The sequence below is a fragment of the Vigna unguiculata genome, chromosome 8 (genome assembly GCF_037176805.1).
Source record: "Vigna unguiculata cultivar grain cowpea cultivar isolate G323 ecotype 2 chromosome 8, ASM3717680v1, whole genome shotgun sequence".
NCBI classification, from domain to species: Eukaryota; Viridiplantae; Streptophyta; class Magnoliopsida; order Fabales; family Fabaceae; genus Vigna; species Vigna unguiculata.
In genome coordinates, this window is record NC_140799.1 from 3,519,988 (window position 1) to 3,542,981 (window position 22,994).

At 29.6% G+C, this 22,994-nt stretch overlaps 3 protein-coding genes across 7 annotated transcripts; 2 read left to right on the top strand and 1 right to left on the bottom strand.

The window, feature by feature from the left end:
• The first annotated feature begins 1,051 nt into the window (after positions 1–1,051).
• LOC114195261 (uncharacterized) lies at positions 1,052–3,845 on the top strand. Its single transcript, XM_028085665.2, has 4 exons — positions 1,052–1,269; positions 1,368–1,475; positions 2,668–2,835; positions 3,509–3,845. Exons 1-4 carry the CDS (start codon positions 1,168–1,170, stop codon positions 3,629–3,631), a joined length of 501 nt encoding a protein of 166 aa, XP_027941466.1. The 5' UTR covers positions 1,052–1,167; the 3' UTR covers positions 3,632–3,845.
• A 2,340-nt stretch (positions 3,846–6,185) lies between these two features.
• Positions 6,186–12,915, bottom strand: LOC114194306 (Core-2/I-branching beta-1,6-N-acetylglucosaminyltransferase family protein). 4 transcript variants are annotated; one of them, XM_028084436.2, is made up of 5 exons: positions 12,219–12,915; positions 11,285–11,371; positions 10,320–10,399; positions 8,667–9,277; positions 6,186–7,088 (listed from the first exon to the last, which is right to left on the bottom strand). In XM_028084436.2, exons 4-5 carry the CDS (start codon positions 9,165–9,167, stop codon positions 6,447–6,449), a joined length of 1,143 nt encoding a protein of 380 aa, XP_027940237.1. In that variant the 5' UTR covers positions 9,168–9,277; positions 10,320–10,399; positions 11,285–11,371; positions 12,219–12,915; the 3' UTR covers positions 6,186–6,446. The 4 variants fall into 4 exon arrangements, with proteins under 4 accessions (XP_027940237.1, XP_085521862.1, XP_027940235.1 ...); XM_085665736.1 differs by having other exon boundaries at positions 10,320–10,419; XM_028084434.2 differs by having other exon boundaries at positions 12,194–12,915.
• Positions 12,916–15,968: 3,053 nt separating this feature from the next.
• On the top strand, positions 15,969–19,384 carry LOC114193572 (mediator of RNA polymerase II transcription subunit 10b-like). Of its 2 annotated transcripts, none has more exons than XM_028083427.2 (6): positions 15,969–16,333; positions 17,611–17,853; positions 17,954–18,034; positions 18,136–18,238; positions 18,345–18,434; positions 19,138–19,384. In XM_028083427.2, exons 2-6 carry the CDS (start codon positions 17,621–17,623, stop codon positions 19,207–19,209), a joined length of 579 nt encoding a protein of 192 aa, XP_027939228.1. In that variant the 5' UTR covers positions 15,969–16,333; positions 17,611–17,620; the 3' UTR covers positions 19,210–19,384. The 2 variants fall into 2 exon arrangements, with proteins under 2 accessions (XP_027939228.1, XP_027939227.1); XM_028083426.2 differs by having other exon boundaries at positions 15,971–16,328.
• Positions 19,385–22,994: the final 3,610 nt, after the last annotated feature.

Below are 22,994 nucleotides of genomic sequence, written 5' to 3' on the forward strand. Positions count from 1 at the left end.
TGTTTTCATGAGAGCATTTTGTTTATCTTGCTTGACACATTTTCGCTTCAATGTTAACTAAGAAACTGTCTTGAAACACGTTTGAAACGTTAAATAAACTTAACAACATTTTGTTAAAATGACTAAATCCAACCATTTGTAAAGTTGCAAGATTAAATTAGGCCAAAATTTCAAAGAGATACTAATTCCAATTTTTAGTGAAAGTTAAATAATCAAAAACATATTTAACCCCGTTGAAAATAATTGTTTGCACGATTCAAAAGTTCTTATAGTGTTTTATATATATATATATATATATATATATATATATATATATCAGACCTTAGGAGTTAGAATAATAGAATAGAGGCTTTAGCGATCTGTTTGGTGCATGCAAAATATGCTGAAAGTGAAAGAAAAATGGAGGGAGACAATAGGCAAAAAAAAAATGTAAATAATGCATTAGTGTAGTAATCATTGGGTTCAAGAAGTAAAGGCCTACAATTAGTTGAGATACTCAAGTGGAATCACTTTCGGCCTGGCCCACTTACTTTTATCGCTAGCATGAACACATTGACATTGTTGACTTACAATTAATGAAAAATGTATAAAGTTAATCAACATGCACAATTTAAAAAGTAAAATTTTTAAAGCAAGAAACCAAAACTAAAATGATTCAATAATACATATTTCTTATAAATTATATCGATACAAAAATATTAAGTGCTACACATAAATTGTTATTAGTTTATACTAAGGATGTGTTTAGACTATAGTTGAAAAAAATTAAATTTAGTTGAATGAAAGAAGAAAATCTGATTCAACTGAAAAGCTTTAGTGTGTGTAATATTTTTAATTTGGGAGGTGAAACCAAAATTTATTTTTCATCGAAAGTCATAAATAATATTTAACAATTTTTTATTCAATTCCATTGAACTCTATTTCAAAACAAAAACAGAAGAAAACTCAAAAAAAAAAAAAATTTAAGCAGAAACTGTCTACAATCATTTCAGTGTCGAAGGTGAGTTAAAATAAGAGTATCAAAATATCATTTCTAATTAATAAATATGTACTAATAATTTAGTTACGTAAACCTACTACTATGGTATAACACTGTCTAGAACCATCGAAAACATCAAACACCCAAAGCAAAAGTGTAACTGTGTCACAGAGAGAGAGAAAAAAAAAATGGTGAACTTCACGTTGATGATCACTGCGGAGCTTGAGAACCTCACCAATCTTCAACCCCAAGGTGGCTGCGATGATCCCAATTTCCCTTACCTTTTCAAGGTTTCTTTCTTTTTCCTTCATCTCTTCCAATTAATCAAATGCAACTTTTTCAAGTTTCTTTCTGTTTTTCATTTTCGTTCTGTTGTTGCAATCAATAGTTGAAATGTGGGAGATGCGGAGAACTCAGCCAGAAAGAAACCTGCGTCGTCTTAAACGACACCGTTCCTCTTCCGGTTGGAAAGGCCACCACTCATCTCATTCAAAAGGTAACCTAATTCACCCTTTGGCTTGCGTTTTATCAAAAGCATTTTTTTTTCACTACCCAATTCAATAAACCCGTGGATTTAATAGTCCCTGAAAGATTGTGATTGATTCTCGCATGAGCTCCTCAAGTCTGCACATTTCTCAGTTCAAGTTCTTATTACTCTCTCATAGTTTATTGGTAACCACAAAATTTGGTGTGTCCTACTACTTTTTGTACTAGTTTCTTCTGATGATTTCTAATAAAATTTATCTTAGTATTCCTCATCGGAATCAATGGCCTTAGGAACTTCTTGTGATTTCCATCTTTGTATATTTTGACAAGAGTTTAGTAATCATGCACACCTTTAAAATAATTTTACATTGTTATCCAATTATAAACTATTGTTGGTTTGAGTTTTCAGATTACTATGGTGAAAAGTAACAAACTTAGTTTCGTTAATGATTGAAAGATAGTGCACAATGTAAACATACCATTAAGGTAATCTTATACTGTTAGTGCAGAACATCTTTTTCTCATTGGCTGTCAAAAAACAGTTTTTCTCAATTCATACTGCTATGTGTTTACTTTTAGGGATATATAATTTTTCAGTTATGTATTTCTGAACAGTAGAAAAGACGAGTGAACTATCCACTATACTAGTATTTGCAATCACTGTTATGGTTCATCGACTTTTTGCTTTTAATTAGGTGAAATGAGACTGTATTTGGATAAACTTCTCTATAAATATTTGTAGTTGAAAAAAAGAGAGGTAAAATGAATTGAACTTCTCTATAATCTAAAATGAACGAGCTTCTGTACCTTAGCTTTGGGAGAAGTTAAATGAAAATAGCTTTTGTGGAAGTTAAATGTATTAGTTTAGTTTACTTTAGCTTATGTGAGATACATAATTCTTTTACCTTATTACTTTTTTTGTTATAAATACTTATGGATAATTTTATCCAAATATGACCTAAGTGCATTAAAGACACACCAACTGAATAGAATTCTATTCGTTTAGCATGATTGGGCTTTTACTTATGTGGTTATTTTTCTGTCTCTGACGTAGTAGGAAAGGTTCTGAAGATTTTATGTGATTCTGCTGCATAACTTTAAAATGATAATCACTCAATGCAGTGTTTTCTTTCATTTGTGATTCTTTGAACTGTTTGCTCCTGCAGCTGGTGGTTTCTTAGTATCCTTTATTTGGTATGTAGTGCAAATTTTGTGGCAGGGATGGCACTGTGACCATGATCGAAGGCAAAGGTAAACCACTCACCCAGGAAATCAGTGAATCAGGGAAGTACGCACCATTGATGTTATTTGACTGCAGGGGCTATGAACCTGTAGATTTTGTATTCGGTGATGGATGGAAAGTTGAATCGGTGAGTATCCTTTTTAATTTTATGCTATGTTTCCAGTTTTTTTATGACATATCTTTGGTCTCTTTTGATTGTTCATTGTTGCTTCTGACATATAAGCTTAGGAGTTTGTATTGTAGATATAGTTCATATACCCACTCTTTTCTATTGAAACAAAAATTATTGGCTTAATGGCATCATGTGTCTGATCTCTTCTGATAATTCAGTGTTACTGATATACATTACTGATAATTCATTGAAACACATCATCATGTGCTTCCTTTGTTTTGCTTTGATGCTTACTGTTAGTGATTCAATTTATTTTGTTCACTGGTATCAATACTGGAAACGATGTCTATAATGTTTTTTTCTAAGAGCTTAAAACTGGGATGAATTTGATGTGATGTGATTAATTTCAAATCTTCTTTTCCCCAGTCTTCAAAAATTAAACCTATAGTTGTATCATTTATGGGAAAGTGACAGGTTCAGAATGAATAGTTTCGATCATCACAATTTACAAGATACAGCCTCTTGAATAAAATTTCATTCAAAATTGTACAGTTCTAGATTTTCCTGGTGCAAAAAACTGTAATTTAACCCGATAGCCATATTTTTAACAGGTCCTATAAATTTTGGTAATATCATAATTTTCTGCATGTTAGTTATATTATTGACAAATACAACTTGAATTTTGAAGCTTGAGGGAACCAAATTTGAGAATGTTGACTTGTCAAGTGGAGAATATGCTGACTATGACGAGAAGGGAGAATGCCCAGTCATGATATCCAATGTTCGAGCTACTTTTGAAGTGACAAAGTAGAAAACTGGTTTGCTGTGTAAACATTTTCTTGATGTATAAATTCACTGTTCTGTTCCAGATGAGCTTTTGAGCACTGGTTTGCATCTTAATCAGGCAAGAAATTGTGGAATCTTCTAACATTACATGTGATTGATGGAGTTTACTTTTCATTGTGATCACTGGACATGACACCAATACACCACGCTAAATATTAATATTTAAATTTCATTATTAATATTTTTATTTATTTTATTTTATTTTCAGTTTTTCCCTATGGTAACAAGTCTGAACAAAACAAATTTGACATTTTTCTTTATGATATTAGTGTATGCCTATTTATAAGGAAATTGTTTAAGGGTTAGAAGTCACGATATCATTTTAATTAAATATTTAACTGATGTGCCAACTTCAGATAAAAGGGGGTATTAATGGGTTCTTTCTTTCAGCACTCCCATAATTTGTTTCTACACGTGTGAAAAAATTTAAATTGTTTGTATATAAAAAATATTGTGCAATCTGGAAATATATGTGTATTATATAATTTGAAAATGCATGATGGATTTTATTATCAAAAAATGTATTCGCACTATGTAATCTAAAATTTAAAAATGTATAATTGATTTTAGAATTTATAATGTATTACAGAATATACTCTTGGATTTGGAAATATATTTTTAATTGTCTAATTTTTCATGTACTTTGATAAACGTATTTTGAATCTGAAATTTTTTTATGAATCGTGTAATTTATAATTTGTTATCAAAATTGTATAATCTGAAAATGTTTGTGTAATCTATAAATATATCTTAAATTGTATAAATGTTTGTGTTAATTTGACTTTTTTCTTACATATGGAGGTGAAAAAATAAGTATAGAGGTGGTAAAAGATATGTTCTGATATTAGTTGCAATCGATGATGCAATTTAAACCCATATTTGGATTTCAAGGAAAAGGACTCCTGGGCTACGCTAATGACTACGACTGCGATAGAATGCTTAAATTTAACGAAATTTAAAATTTAATCAAGCTTTTATAGAATTAAAATATAAGTAAAAATTTATCAAAATGTAAAAGCAATGAGGTTTTAGAAAGTAACATGAAATTAAATTAAAATAAAATAAAATTTAGTGTAGGATTAGGATACACAGGGCAAGAGAGAGTGAACATAAAAGATTGAAAATTGAGTGTTTTTTATGCATCTAAAAGAATAAATATTTAATTACATATTTTATCATTAGTATTTATATTTTTAGAATTTTTATTCTAAATTTTTAATTTCTCGAATTTGATAATCTGAATTTTAAAATGTTAATTGACTATTATATTACTAACGATGTAATGATCTGAGTAATTTAAAGTGATTTCTGTTTCAGAATTTAATACGTATGATATTTTAAATTTAACTTATATATTTTATTATTAATTTTTTATTTTTTTATTTTTTATCGTTAATTTTTAAATTTTTAACATTGATTTTTCAATGTTAGCAGCATTATGATCATTATCGTTTAAGTTTCAAAGTGTATATAGATTTCACATTCCCTTCGGGATATTAACTTAATGATGTAATAATGTGATTAACAAATAAAGTGAAAAGGTAGTAATGTGATTATATCACCAATAAAATAAGCAAAAATATTTCATGTTAAATTAAGTAAATGTCACAATCTAACACTTCTCTTATTAAATATTAGAGTATTTGTTTGATTTATCTGTATTTTATTTTAGTTAACAGTTTAGAATAATAGGACCTTTATTTCTCAACTATGGTAATGCTACAAATTTTACATAGTTTTTCAATATTTTGTATTCCGATTAAGTTAAATAACTATACATCTACAAAAAAATTAAAATTGCTAGATAAGAAGGTAAAATAAGAAAAAAAAATTAAAAATTTTAAACAAAAATAATAAATACAATATAAATAAACAATAATATATAGATATTGTTTTTCAAGTCAAACAACCTCTATTTTCATTCATCTGACATTTGTTATTTTTTTCTCTTCTCTACCATCCCCTCTGGTTCTTTCTTTTCTGTCAAATAAACACTACGTTTTTGGTCTATTTTTTCAAAAAAACATACCAAAAAAATCAATTTTAATTAAATTATAGAGTATAATAGATCCTATTTATAGAGTATAATAGATCCTATTTTAATAGAAAAGTTGAATTTTAAAATACATTTCTAATAAAGAAGCTGAATTTTAAAATTCAACTTCTAAAAATAATTGAAATTGTATTTTAAAACATGACTTCATCTTACACATCTCATTTCGATAATTTTCTTTTAAAAAGTAACCCAGAAAAGTTAAAAATTAAAAACATCACATGTTTAGGTTTCAAAATAAAGAGGTATTCTAAAAATTAGTATTTTTCTAAGTTTCATAAAACAATAGTTTTAATCAATTTCCTTACACTGAGTTCAAAAGTTTCAGTCTTTCTTGTTTCACAAGAACACTTTTTTGAACCTCCATTATTTCTCATATCTCAATTGTCAAATTAAGGAGAAGAGGGGTGAACAATTATGTCACAATCTCCGATCTGTAAAAACCTTAAAAAGTAAAAACGAGAAGAAGAACAAAGATCCATGGAGTTAATATTAAACAAAAGTATGATCAAACAGGTCTCTTTTGTACATTCAAAAATGACTCAACTTGTGTATGAAATGGGGTCACTCTACCACCTAGCACTCTCCAACAATGTAATTATCATGACGAAATTGGGTGTTGACACGTCCCATAAGTCATCATGAATCTCACTAGTATATCTAAGCACTTTATTCTACATCTCTATTTTCCCTCAAGTTTCAATGGAAAGTGACAACAAAATATATGTCAATAGTTCAATACCTTTGAATCCACCATTTGTAACAAAGGTTCCAAAGCACTAGGAGCAAATTTTCTGGCGAAAAGCACACAAACAGAAGAGTTTCTATTGTTGTACAAACATGTAGAACCTCCTCGTACGCTGTTGAAAAACTCCTCAGTGATGTCATTTCTTCCAAATGTAGCTGGGTGAGCTCCACCCCTAGACCAGTCCACCCAAGTTAAGCTTCTATTGGCCAAAACATTTGCAGCTTGAATGGTGAGCATCGTCGGAAAGTAGTGCTCGTCGACGTAGCACGCCGGCCGGCAATATCGCTCGAATACCGGATGGAACTTCGTGTCTTCAACAATGGTGACGGCGAGCTTCCGGTTCACTTCGAACCATTGCGAGCCCTTGCGCCACTCAGTGATGTTCACCAGAGGGGCCATGTTCTCGTTGTAGCGCCCTCTTCCAAATGGACCCTGATCATCGAATGCACCCATGAAGCTGTGTTTGGACTTCATTGTGTAATGGTAGATAAAACTGAAGTTGTAGAGGGGAATGCATGACTCAGAGACAAGTATGAACCACTCGTTGGACATGTCAAGCAATGCATTACCAAGGAGTCTTCTTTCAGCATCACACATGCTCATCCTTCCCCACTCAGAAACCTACACAAAGATCATCATCAGAGGCGTCAAAAGAAATCATAAGATCTTGCAGAAAATTTTCATGGTCAAAAGAAAGTTAATATAAGTTAGAAACAAGTATAGCTTCCATGTGTGTTAAAAGCTTGGATGGAAAACTCATTGCTGAGAAAAAAATGTAAGAGAGCTTAAGTCAAAATAGGTGGCACAAGACTAATCTTAAGTTATCAATTCTAAAAATGCAGCAAATTCATGGTGTAAATGAAAAAGTCTTATGAAAATCAGATATGCAAGGCTGCAAATCCATAGCTATGAAAAGCAACAAAAGTCTTATGCCACTAGATGAAGTTTGGTTACATGGATCATACAATAACTATTGGTCTAATTTAAAGACCAAATCCTTAGAGATATTCATCATAAGATCTCTCTTGAGAACTTCCTGTAGAGTCATTTTTGGTCTCCCTCTACCCTTTTCATACGATTGAAAACCGCAATCCTTGAACAGAAATTGACATATAAAGCTAATCTTGTGCCTTTTTCTAACAATGCAAACTTTTAGAAGCATTAGTCCTTTATATTCAAGCCTCTGTGACCAAGTGATTTTGGAATTAGATCCTTTTCACCCTTGTCCTGCATTATTGATTTCAATTTTAGCACAAAATAGAGTGCTTATGTGTGTATTGTTTACTCCTTAAGGACAAAATAATGGCTCTAGAACCGATCTTGTGGTTTACCTAATAGCTTAAGATTTTAAAAAAGTAGGCCATTGAGCTTAGCAATCTAAAATGTTCCACGATGATAATCTATTATCTTAGTATTACAAAAGGAAACATGAACACATAACTTTCAATGACTGCCATACCTCTCCTAGGAAGCAAGCTCAAGCATTTTCCCAGGATAAAATTTTTTATCTTTCTCTCAAACCTATGTCTTTCAAATGCAACACTACATAAGATTTGTAGATGCAATGATATTTCGTAAACGGACAATTCTAAACAGGTAACAAGTTATAGATAATTAGGTAGTATTATATTTATATCTACTGTTTTATATGTTCCTGCTAATCCAAGGTTAATACATTCCATGGTTCACCACCTTGTAAAACTAACTTTATCTTGTAAGTAAAGTGTATGATTCTTTTAATCACACTGGTATTGAAAGATTACAACCTTGACTCAAGCACATTAGAAACCTAAGTTCACAACACGGTAAACCTGAAAGTTTTGCATCCACTGATATGACTTGCTGAATTCCTTACCTAAAAGTCTAGCAACTTGATACTCTAACCATTTAACACTGATAAAAAATCAACATTACCATCACCACACAAGGCAGAATTCAGAAAGTAAGATGCAACTATAATCAAATGCACTGATGCCACCACCATCAGTAGCTAAATTCTCATAAAAAGCTTAAAACAATCACAAACAGGACTTAAAAGAAGACATAACATTTGTGAACAGAGATTAACATATAAAGTTTAAACTACTAAACTTGCAGCAATTAAGCATAGGCAACTTCAGATCAAAGGTAGTTACAAGGGTAAAAAGAGCAAGTGCAGTTTCATCAACAAATAGCAGCATAAGACGAATATGGCCTTACCTGGCTAGGGATTTGCCTGCCGTAAAAGACAGATGTAGGAGGAAACTGAGGTTGATATGAGGGCAGTGAATGAATATATATGGAAAACAACTTCTCATGCCCCTTGAAAAATCTCTCCCAAAGGGGTGCCAGAGGCAATGGTCCCTTGGTCAGGAACATGAATGCAATCTTGGGAATTCTAGGATATGGATAATCCTTGATCCTTGGAACAAAAGAAGCCCTCCACAGCAGTTCTTTGTCACTCATGTTGTGGATCAGGCTCAAAGGTGGTCTAATCCACTTATCCAAACCACCATGTTCCTCATAATAACATGGCTGAAAATTAGAACTCATTGTAGTCGCTACACTCTCAATTCCAAAATGCTTAACTGTGTATATGCTAATGACCGAAAACACAACACAGAGAGAAAAAAACAACACAAGTAGCCGCAGTGGTCTCAGAGGCTTCGATTGGCTGCTTCTTTCCTTTCCCTCTTCAAGGGCCACACCCCTAGATTGCATCTTGCTCACAATTACAAATCAAAACCAAAGAAAAAAAAAAAAAAACTTTTACGGCAACCAGCCTCTTGGTTCTGTGTAAGATCCAATTTTGAATGTGAAGGAAGTCACCACTGAAAAAAAAGGAGTGAAATTCATCACATGGTCATAAAAATTTCAGAAACTTCTGTGCCACAATATATGATCTATCAGGGGTGCCAAATCAACATTCGAACATGTGATGTTGGGAACAACAAAAATACAGCACATGGGTATTAAAAAACAAAACAGAGATTTTCTAAAGAACAGAAGCAAAAGGTAGGATTTTTATTTTTCCCATTTTGGTGATCTTACCAACCAAAGATGAAAGGGGTGGTGCAGAGTCAATGGAGTGAAGGAAGGAGAGTGAATAGTGAGAGAAGAAGAAAAAGTGTACTCAAAGATAGTATTATATTATGTAGTGCATATTTTTCTCTTCTCACATTTTCCCCTTTACACTCACACATGCATCTTCATTGTTTTATTTTATATATTAAAACTGTCATGAAATTTCTTAATTATAGTATATTTACATGTATATAACAATTTAACCATGTTCACTGCAAGAGATGTAAGATTTAGAAAATGTTTATAGATAAACTTACAAATCATTGAATAAAAATTTGTTTTCATTGACAACAAGATTTTAATCGGTATATACAAGGTTAACTAAAGTTAAGTACTAGATTATGAGTTATGCAGTGAGTAATTTATGATTGATTCATACAATCAATCATAATTCATACAAGGTCGATTGCTGAAGAAGCTGGAGTTAAAGCTTTTTGTATCTTAAAGACATTCCAAGCAGTGTTTGCAGCATGTCCAGTAGTCGCAAATACATGTTCAGTAGCTTCCCTTGCACTTTCCCCAAACCAACCAAATCTTATCTATCAAATTCAACTTTAGAAAAAAAAGCATATGCGTATTACTTAAATATCATTTCATAAGTATAACAATTAGTCTACTCTTATTTGAAGTATTTTCTAAACAGGTTAGAGTGCATTATTCTAGTAAAAGTTATATATCTAAGTTTAACAATTTTGTGAAAAGATAGTAACTAGATTGCTTAAACTTAAAATAAGTAATAAAACTGAATTTGAAAACATGTGAGAGAAAAATTTGTAAGGCTATATTTACCTGTTAGAAACCACTCTTGATGTAGCTTTGGAAGTGGCAGAAAGAGTTTGTTTTTCAGAAGCTTCAGCGGCATCTAGAACCTTGTCACATGTAAAAGTTGCTAAGGCCACATGGTAGAGTGCAAGAAAATCAGAAACTAACTTGTAGGATTTTCAATATTCAAGCAAGATAATAATTATTTTATATTAAATATAGTTGTGTTTTGTTGAACATTAACTAAAATTAGTCGTCTTGTCTTGTGTCTGATGCTCATTGTAAAAGATATATGCATAACAAAGGAGAATAATGAATTCTCCTTTCCTATCTAAAGTAGAAATAGGTTGAACAAGCCATATGTATATATAATTTCATAGACTTCTTACTAACAAGAGCATCTCCAATTCTTTTTAAAGCAAAACGTAAATACTTGAATTCAGCAGATTCAGTGAAATAGTATTGTCTAGAGGCCAAAGAGAAATAATATAATTAATTGGAGGCCAAGGGTCCCTCAAGCTTAATGGCTCCTTGTGTTGTCCATGCTTGTTGAGAATTCACTTGACATTTCTATTACAAGAAGCGACAAAACAATCCTTGTAAACATGAACTAAAATCTTTCTCTCACATGGTTCAGAATCATTTAAAAAATATTGACAAGCCACCAAGAAAATCTAAGTAACAAATTGCTACTTTGTCAAATATTAAAATGTTGAAAATCTAAGTAACATGCTACTTACGTTTCCTTAGACAATTGTATCATGAACTTATTAAACTAGAAAATGATTTATTGTTTCATGACTTGATGTGTTATGTGATTATCTTGAATAGAGTCCGAGGTCTTTATAACAATCTGTAGTAGTGGCAAACTTGAAAGATATGGTGAACAAACATGTAACACTCAAACCAAAACACGAACTCACTTGATACCATGTCATCTCCATACTAGTGTGAGAGAAAAATCTAGAAAATAAATGACAAGAAAACCTTACCTCAAGTTTCATATAACCATGCCTCACAACCTCATTTATTTGCGTATAATTTGCAAGAACTTCAATTTATAGATGTGGTGTTCTCATCTACAGATTAAGAAAAAGGCATAAAAATGTTAGTAGTTAAATCAATAATTATATATATATATATATGAACTATTTAATTGAAATATTAAACACATAAGATTACTGTAAAACATGTTGAAAGATAAGAATTTAGAGATGGGTTTCTTACCAAAACATAAGAAACATATTAAATAATGATATTTTATGGATTACATTTATTAATGATAAATCAACTAAAGAACATATTAAATAATAGTATTGATTATGATTACATTCTTAACTGGAAATATACTAGTAGATAAATTAAACATGTATTACAACAATGAAACCAATTGCACGGGAAACATGATACATCTAAATCCTGTGAAATATTTGACAAATGCTTCACCATTACATATCCTTCTTTTAGTTTTGGACCATACTCTTGTATAAAGGATAGCTTAGAGACTTCCAAAAACCTACATACCTATAATCCAAAACCAGTTGTTACAAAAGACAATTTTAGTTCTGGAGAAGTGTAGAAGTTACTGAAGGAAAAACAGATTTATGGTTCACAAATTCTATCAAAAGACAATCTAACTGATCATGATTCTCATCTTGTAAAAGTATTTCTAATCTAAATTTCAGGACAGATTGTCATATGTGTAAACTTGCACTTTTTGAGATAATGACCAACAATAACCATGAAATTCACCTACTAAGAATCAAAAAAATCTATGCGATAAAGTGATTGTTGAAGCATAAAGTTAAAGGTGAGTATCAATGCTAGAAACAGAGTTTTTCCATAAATCTGGAGTGAAAAAGTGTTGAAAGCGTGAACTCGCGAAATCACTACGAACTTACAAATCAGCAAAACCTGTGGTCACACCTTCCTTGCTCAGACGCAGTCGCCGCCGACAACACCGGCCACTATGGGAAGCCCTTCCGACTCAGACGAAGTCGCCACGCCCTCTACTCTCCTCTTCGATTTTCTTCCTCTGTGCGAAATCCAAGGATGGCTCTCTAGAAACATAAACTCTCCCCAAATGCGAAAAATATAAAAGATGGGAGGTTAAAAGATGAAAAAAAAAGGAGTGAAATTCATCACATGGTCATAAAAATTTCAGAAACTTCTGTGCCACAATATGAGATCTATCGGGGGTGCCAAATCAACATTCGAACATGTGATGTTGGGAACAACAAAAATACAGCACATGGGTATTAAAAAACAAAACAGAGATTTTCTAAAGAACAGAAGCAAAAGGTAGGATTTTTATTTTTCCCATTTTGGTGATCTTACCAACCAAAGATGAAAGGGGTGGTGCAGAGTCAATGGAGTGAAGGAAGGAGAGTGAACAGTGAGAGAAGAAGAAAAAGTGTACTCAAAGATAGTATTATTGACTAGTAGGTGTGGATTTTGGAGATAATTGATGAAACAAGTGTATGAATGAAAGAGTGAATCTGGATTTGTTGTTAAGTGTTGGCTGTTCCTACGACTTCTCGTATTCAGAGTTGCAACCTCGTCATGAGGGTGTGAGGAATAATAATAAGGATGCAGAATCTTCAAGCTGGTCTCATTTTTTCTTGCCCCATTTTGTACCCACATTAATGTGTATTTACCGTGTTGCATCAAACTTCACTGTTTCAGCCTCTGATTTTGTAACTTCTCTTGTTCTTTTCCTTCGTGACAAGACAGGATCAGAGTTTTAATAGAACAGAGCTTTAAAGCATTTTTGGAGAATTTTACTTTCAGGCTCTCATCAAAATTTAATCAGATTGTTTACGCAATCTACACTAAGATTAGTAATATAAAAGACATATAAAATTTTGTAATTTTTGTTTGGGTATTTTAATATAATTTTACTTCATTTCGAATATTTTTTGCAATATTTGATTAAAATATACCTATGATTTAGATATGAAGCAATTTAATTTTGAAAGAATTTGCTTACTTTTCTTTTAATTAAAGATGATTGTACTTGTATATCTACTTTGATAACTTCCCTAGTTGTTTTACTTCGTTTAGAGGTAGGAAGAATATAACCAATGGAATTTAATTTTCAAAGCTATTAATGTAAAGTTTTCTATATTTTTAATTCAACTAATTAAAATTTATGTTTGACAGATTTTTACCATTTTTATTATGAAAATTTAATTTTTCATTTAATAAATTGTAGTTGCGTGACAATAAAAATATATATTTTTTATTATCAATCTATGTTAAACTAATTCAAACTCGTTTATTTATTGGTAAAAATTCAGTATGAAAGTCAACGCAAATTTTATAATCACATGCGGAATTTTGTGACTGTATAATAGAATAGATACTCTTACATTATCAGTCTATTTATATTAAATTCAAATAATTTTTTGTCAAATATTTGCTTATATTAATTTGAACATTTGTTAGCACCAATTTTAAGATTATTTATTATATTAAAATCATCGAATGTATAATAAAATACTTTTAATAAAGTTTACTTTTAATTGCTTAAACGTCTACGATTAAAATTGATATAAATTTGCGATCCATTATACCTTAAAATCACTTTATTTCTACACCTGTTTAATTTGTTAATACAGTTTTTTTTTTTTAAAAAAAAACAATATTTCATATTTGTAATTCATGGACATGAGAGTTTCACCTTACCATGTGGATCAAACATTTCATACTTTCACAATAAAAGAAAAAGAAAAATAGTATTTCGTTTGTATGGTTTTGTTCAAATATCATGCATGTAAAAAACACATATAATAAATAATATAAGGTAAATATAATATGGTTTGGTGTAAATTGAAATTAGTTCATTTTTTAATATTTTGATTGAATTTAGTCGATTAATTTGATAAATGTATTAATTTTGTCATTTTATTCAAATTTTACTAGATTTAATTTTTTAACAAAATTAAAGTAAACAAATTTGATTTAAAAAATAAATTCATGTATTTTTAGAGTGGATAAGTTAAATTAATCTAAAATTATGAAAAGAAGACTAATTCTAATTTTTTATATGATAAAAACATATTTAACCACTAATATATTATTGTGATTTCATATTTTTTCTTATCTTCTTGTCATTTTCTCTTTTATTTTACTTTATTTGTAAAAATTACAAAAATGCACAAAACTTTTACTTAGATTGTATAGACAGGGGAGGCAAAAAAAAAGTATGCTTAACCTTCATTTCATTAATTAATTTTCTCTTAAAGAATAAAGTTTGGCAAACATATTGACAAACTATACATCTAAATATCAACATAGGGCTCTCCTAACTCAAAATGGACAATTTTCGACAGTGACAAGTTGACAATTGCGTGTGACTTAGGTAATATATATATATATATATATATATATATATATATATATATATATATATATATATATATATATATATATATATATATATATATATATATATATATATATATAACGCAATTTTTCATATGGTTTTTTTATTTTTTTTCTTCTGTATTATTTTAGTTATTGGGTTAAAATTATATTTCGATTTTAATTTTTGTAATTATTTGTTTTTGTTAAATGATAAGTTATTCTTAACCGACACATAAAAATTCAAATAAGACGTATATATATATTTCTGATAAATGTTTATATTTTTCTTTTGATTTATTTTAAAATATTCGATAAAGTTTTTCTTATGTTGTTCATTAAGGTAACAAGATGTCTTGTAAGTTATAAATTAGTGATAAGTAAGACTAATACAAAATATAAAACTATGAAGTAAATATTGTCATTTTTTTCCATTTAAATTTTTCATATAATAATTCTTTATCAACTTAATGTTCAATAATGAAAACTAAAAAGATATAGATAAATACATATTAGATTTTCTAAAAAAATTCAATTTTTGTTTTAGTTTTATCGTCAAATGAAAAACGTCAAACGAAAAATATGAAAATAAAAGAAAGAAACATCGCTTCACATTAAATTATTTTTCATTCAAATAAAGCACTCACACTTAGACATTTAGGTTATTCTCAAGATTGTCAAAGTAAATAACTTACATATATTAAAACATACATAAATAACATAACAATTAAATATTATATGATATATCGTATGATGCCATAAATACATTTTTTTTTTATAATTGTTATTGTAATATTACAATTGTTATAATCAATCATATAATATATTACTTTTTAAATATTTTATATTTCCCTAATATTATTACCTTTTTATTAGATATAGTATATATTATGCTCTGGTTAAAAAAAAAAGTTAAATATATTTTTTATTTTTACACTTAAACGTTGAAATTCATTTCTTTAAATTTTAATATATTTTAGTCATAAAATTTTAAAAATTAATAAATACGGTGTTAATCTTTTTAGGTATTAAATGAAATTTAAAGTTAATATTCGCATTAGAATATATGAAACACGTTAAATAATTCTGATGTTACCTGAAATATTGTTTGACAAGTCTAACCAAATTTACATCAAAATTATATTCGATTATTTTTAAAGTTTGGATAATTAAATTTTATTAAAATTTAAAAAAAAATATGATAAAATTTAGAGACTTAAAAAAAATTGATGGACTTAAATTGAGGCCCAAGAAAAAGATGAGTAAAACATTAAAACCCTAATATAATCCATCCTAATTTGTATGAAAGGGACAAGAGAAAGAAAATGGAAGAGTAGTGAAAACTTGAACACACAACGAGAACGTAGCGAAACTTGAAGTGATGAAAACCGACTGGGAAATGTTTGCGACCCGAACCGATCGGACTTTACCCGAAGAGTTTCAGTAACCCGGGCCAGTAAATATTCGTTTTCTAAGAAATCCAGAGCAAAACGACGACGCTCTACGTGTGAGAGACAAACATAGAAGGAAGTCCTTGCTCTAGCCACCACTGTAAGGCGACGTCGTAGGGGTGTGTTGTCGCTGCGCCACCATCTTCTTCAAACAATAAACACTCACCTTCCCTTTCTTGGAACCCTTAAATTTGGTGACCTAAAACTTCTGTTTTTTCAGGTAAGGTAAGCCCTCCATTGTTTTTTCATATTCTGCATACCTCATTTATTGTCATATTTTAGATTTCACAAACAAACAAACTATATCCCTGTTTAAGTGGCGAGTAATGTTAATTCTCGTGTTTAAATTGAACGGTGTGAATAATTTGTAAGAATTTTTTCGTTTTTTAAAATTTGTAGTGTTTGCGATCAGCAAAACCCCCACGAGGATAGAAGTTTAGGAACATGATCATTCCGTGCTGTTAAAGAAGAAATCAAGCAAATTTAAAAATAACAGAATCATAGTGAGTTTTAAATTGGGTCCGATAACTGGAGATTTCTTTTAAGGGTACAAGCCAAGTTAAACAGATTACAGATGTAGTGTTGAAGGAAAAACTTTCATATTTCAAAACGTAATTTTTATTTTTATTTTTGTTTGACTTGTCATTTATAGCATGCATTTGTGAAACTACATTTGTTTTTGTTCCACTACTTTTTGTTTGTGGTGTTTCTAATTGCTTAATGCTATGATTTGTATGGTTTGTATGATATTAATAACAATTCAGTCCTGTCTGGTAGAGCGATTGGTTAGTTTGTTACTTGATTGGCAGTTTACAAGTAGTCAAAATGATGCAGAGGTTGTTGCCTTTTTGGGATGATGATGTTTGATCTTATGTGATCAAGAATTGTTATGAACCCATTTTATGAATTTTGTATGAGTTATTTCAATTGATATGATTACATTTCATGATGCACCTATGAATTTAATTTTTTATCTACTAGTAAAAAACTCTTACGAGTTGAGTTATGAGTTTTCATTCCCTTTTGATCCCTTACAATTCTCGAGACATTGGGTTTCCCTTTGGTTCACAAATGGCCTATTTTGGTCGGGTCAGAAATTTTCATGTTAGTGTTATGGTTGCGCTATAATGGTTATTCAATGTTTGTGTTGGGATTGCCACTCTAAGAGGAAGAAATGGAAAGTGCAAGGGGATGCAAGTGTAACTCTAACATGTTTTTCCCGACAGTGAGGGTTTCGATATTTTGAAAAGTTTGTGCCTGTTAACTGGAGATTATATCCAAGATTAATGTATCATGTCCAACTTTACTAGAACATTTTCCTTCAGCTCATGATGTTTGATGACAGTATGATTTGCCAATGGTCTTATACTTACATTAGAAGAACCTCATGCATGATTTTAATTTTTTAAATCTGTGCAGTAACGCCATTTGATTTACTTTTAAGAGAAATGCTATATTATTTATTTTGGATTGAAGTTTTTATATAAATTTTTTGTTTATAGGAAAATACACATGGATTCATCACAAAACACAGCTCTGGGGGGAAATGGTGGGAGCGGTGGAAATGGGACATTGATTTCTCAAACTAATGATATGACAGCTTCTGCAGCAGGAGCTGATGATTCTATGCAGAAGCTGAACCAGGTCAGCAACTCAATTCAGAAAACCTTGGGCCTTATTCATCAGCTTTACCTCACAGTTTCTACCTTCAATGCTGCCTTTCAAATGCCTCTACTCCAGCGCATGTATTTTATTCTGATCCTTTTCCTGTAATGCTTTCTTTTTTCTTTGTTTTGTTTTTGTTTCATGTTCAAAATTAATCATATTTTACTTTAAACATCCCAGTAATGGTCTTGTGGTAGAGCTTGACAACATGGTTAAATTGGCAGAGAAATGCAACATTCAGGTTCCCATGGAGGTTGTTAAGTGAGTGATTTGCATTTGAATGTGCTCATATAGTTTTCTTTTGACCTAATATAGTTTATCTTTTTTAATTTTTCTCATCCGAGTTTAATCTTTTGCTATAGTCTAATTGATGATGGAAAGAATCCAGATGAATTTACCAAAGATGTTATAAACAGCTGTATTGCAAAGAATCAGATCACCAAAGGAAAAACTGATGTCTTAAAGGTCTATTCTTATTCTTTATTTTCATTACATATGAATTTGTTTCTGTTTGCAGCTTTATGTATTTAATAAGCAGTTTTAGTCTAACCTAGCATTTCTTTTTGGGCAGAGTTTGCGCAAACATCTTTTAGAAGAATTGGAGCAAAACTTTCCTGATGAGGTTGAAACTTTTAGAGAAAGTCGTGCTGCTGCAGCTGCTGTAAGTATTCCTTATTTGGTATTTTATTTCATTGAGGAACAGAGATTTAAAATGACCTTGCTATGCCATTCGTGTGCTCTAAGTTCACTGTAGGATCCTAGGATATCTTGATTTCTGTATTTTAACTTTACTGCTCTTCTTTTTGGAACTGATAATGGAAATAAATTAGGTCATGACATGACTAGTTTTATCTTTTCCTTAGCTTTACTAATCTTCTTTCCTTGAATTGCTTTTTGCATTTTAACTTTTATTCTTTTTGTATGGCCGTTGTTCTACATGCTGAACAAGTTTACATTTGATGCTCACCTTCTTCAACTCAAGTATTGCAAAATAATGAATAATAAAATGAGAGATTTATTAGTTTAGGAAGAAAGTAATACACATTATTTCGGAATGCTTTCTATTCCAAGAAACCAACTATTATGTTCTTTGACTGTTCTCATCTATTCTTTTTCTGTTCAATTATGATTCTTAAAATTAAGCAATCCCACTCAATTTAAAGAACCTTGGAGTTGACTTTTCTGCACATTTTGCACTGTATATTTTACATGGTTAATTTAATAGGACTATAGTAAATAGAAGCATGAAGAGACTATTTATATTGCTAAATTTTCTGAAAGTGCTGAGCAGGTTTAGTGAATTCAAGGAATTAATTAAGTATTTTTGTTCGTTACATAAATATTGGCCTTATTACATCGTGCAGGAGCTGAAACGTCAGGCACAAGCTCAAAGTGCACTGTCAAATGGAGATGTGAGGGTCAAATCAGAGCATTGAGTGATATGAATGTGCCTTTGCTTGTCTATAAATAGAATTCAATATTTCTGTTGTCTATAAATAGAATCAGAGCATGGAGATGTTGTCCTCTTTGTCTGTGTCTTGGTTAAATGTTGTAAATTTGATGACTCATTTTTGCTTACTGTTAGTTAATTGAATATCATTGTTGTCTTTTGATTTGTAGAATCATTGAACTAAACCAAAGAAATAGAGATTGAGAAACCAAAATCTCCTTAACACCAAACTCGAAGTTATACATTACTCGATGAAAAAATTTCTCTGTCACAAAAATATAAATTTGACTATATAGTAATTAAATAATTGTAGTTAATATAAAATTTCTCCCATATATAGAGATATCATTAAATGCACTTTTTTTATATTGTAATTTGAATGAGATGAATTGAAGTTAAATTGAGTGATTCACAATTCAACTCCATTGTTTATAGTTGGTGTATGTCTACGAAACATGTTGATTTGAACAAGCTCTATATATTGAGAAAGGAAATTGAAAAAAAGAAAGACAAATAAGAAATAAAAAGAAAATTCGTTTCACCTGGGAGAAGAAACTCATAAAGAGACACTGTCCAGAATAAGTTGTGGAAAATAAATACAATAATTGAAGAATATTTTTACTTTAGCATTGTTTCATTATAATATTTTAGAATGTACATTACACCACCAAATGCTTTAATGAACTTTAGGATATGATATAGTATTATTTTTGTTAACATTTGCATACACTAAATCAGTGACACAATTTTGATAGTTTGCATTAATGAATATGTTTTTTCTTGAATAGCCGACAACTCTTTTATTAATTTGATTTAGAATATAACTTTTATTGTATATTTTTTTATTTTTGTATAAAAAAGTTAGTTGTTTTTAAGGACTTTATTTATTTAATCTTTAATAATACAAATTCAGCTTTATTTCAATTTGTTAGTAGGACAATATGTCAAATAAAGAAAAGAAAAAAAAATGAAAACAAACATTACATTGAACCATAGTGAGAATGTTTTTCTTGGATGATTTTTATTCAAGTGTAAATATTGTTCACAAACTTATTGAAGTGACATTGTAGGATAAAGAATCACCTTGCTAGAATAAAAGATAATATCATTGTGTTTGTACATCTATTTCACATTATCTTAAAGTCATTTTTTATGTTGTTAGAAGATAAGAAAAAAAATAAATAAAAGAAGCATTGCCGAAGTTGTTTTGAAGTGATAGAGTAATAAAAATGGAATATTGGAGTCATATGCTAAGAAAGGGGAAAAAGAAATTATAAAGCAAAAACCATGAATGATATATTAAAATAGAGAATTAGTGACTATAGACATTTGTAAATGCATACATAATCATGTTTTACAATTTAATTTGGCAAGAGGCTTCTTATTTGTCCAAGTGTTAAAATCCTTGTTGAATATAGAAAGGATTGAAAATCTTTTACTTCTCTCTTGTTAGCAAGGTTATCAATAGCAAAAAGGTCAAAATTATTCCTTAAAGTCACCTTATTTCTACATCTACTTTGATTTGTTAATGCATATTTTTTTAAACGAAAAAGACATTATTTCATATTTGTAATTCATGGACAGAATAACCTTACCATTTGGATCAATCATTTCATAATTTAATATTAAAATAAAATAGTATTTCATTTGTTTGGCTTTGGTCAAATATCATAATGCGATGCATGTAAAACACACAACTATAATATAACATAATATAAAATATTATTCCATATTTTATTTTCTTTTTTTAATCATTTTCTCTTTTATTTTCTTTATTTGCAAAAATTACAGAAATACACAATGTTTAATTCCCTGTTATTTTGTATTAGACAGGAACGGCATAAAAGATTAAACGCAAAAAGGTATGTTTATGCACATAGTTTCATTAATTAATTTTGTGTTAAATTGTGTTCAATAATACTAATAAATGTGTGTTGTGCTTGTGTGCGTGTTTTGTACACGTATAAAGGTGACCTATCACCTTTTTTAATATAAATTTGCAATTTTTCATATGATTTTTGATTATTTTTGCTTTTATTTTAATTCTTGGTAAAAATTATATTTCGGTTTTAATTTTTGTAATGTATTTGTTAAATGATAAGTTATTTGTTAACTGAGACATACAAATTAGAATAAGAAGCATAGATTTTATTTATTTATTTTATTTTCTGATAAATGTCTATATTTTTCTTTTGGTCTATTTTTTTCTTCTTATTTTTAATATTCAATTTTTTTTTATGTTTTTGATTTAGGTAAGAAGACGTCTTTCAATTTATCAAGTTAGTGATTGAGTAAAACTAATACAAAAAATCAAACACTATAAAGTAAATATTGTCATTTTCCTCCATTTAAAATTTTCATCTAATAATTCTTTAAAAACTTCATGTTCAATAATGAAACCTAAGAAAGAAACACCCCTTCACATTAATTCCTTTTTTTTCATTCAAATAAAATACACTTCTGAACTTTTACTCCTATATTTACGTTACGTGTCAAAAGTCAATAATTTACATATATTAAAACATACATAAATAACATAATTAAATATTATATGTCGCTATAAATATTTTTTTATAATTTTATTATAATATTATTATTAATTAATCATATAACATTTTATATTTTATATTTCACTAATATTATTACCTTTTTATTAATTGTATTTTATATTATGCTCTATTTGAGATATAAAAGAAAATTGTTGGACTTAAATTGAGGCCCAACAGTCCAAATTTGTATGAAACGGACAAGAGAAAGAAAATAGAAGAGTACTGAAAACTTGAAACGCAAAAAGTAGCGAAACTTGAAGTTATTTATGAAAACGGGCTAGGCAATGTTTGAAACATTATGACCCGAACCTATCAGCTTGACCCGACCAATTTTAGTGACTCGGACCAGTGACATTTGTTTTTTCAGAAGATCAAAGCAAAACGACGACGCTCCACCTGCTGTGATCGACAGAGAGACACAGAAGGAAGCCCTTGCTCTTGCCACCACTATAAGGCGACGTCGTCAGGGTGTCTTGCCACCGCGCCACCATCTTCTTCAAACAATAAACACTCACTTTCCGTAACTTGGAACCCTTAAATTTGGAGACCCAAAACTCTCTCATTTTTTTCTGGTAAGGTAAGTCCTTCATTATTTTTTCAGCATACCTCATTTCTTGTCATATTTTGGATTTCACGAACAAACAAACTATGTCACTGTTTAAGTGGCGACTAATTTTGAAGTGTGAGAGGTGTTATCTTAAATGTATTCATATGTATGTTGTCTATGTGTACTATGAAGGTATAACTGAAAATTATTGTTTTTTTTTTTTGAGATTTTGTGATAATTCAATACGACAAGTCCTTCTTACTTCTATCTCCATACATATTTTCTAGGATAACGATATTTTAACCCACTTCTTTAACCCACTATCTCAATCACCATTACATCATCTATTTTGATTCTTTTTAGTGATATGATGATCTAATGATGATTGAAGTGTTGGGTTAAGAGTGGATAAAAAAAAGTGAATTAAAGTATAATTATCTTATTTTTTTTATTTGATGAATTATCATAATTTCTATTTGATTATTATGGGTGTTGATAACTTTATGATATTTTGGATCTCTATGTGAATTCTTTGGTGAAGTGATTGATTTTGGTGTTTGGGATAAATCTTGTGGTTTTTTTTTATTGAAGTGTGTACGTGGACTTTACTTAAATTAACTTCAATAATGTGCTATTGGAACATCTAACACTAAAATAATGGAATGAGATAATATA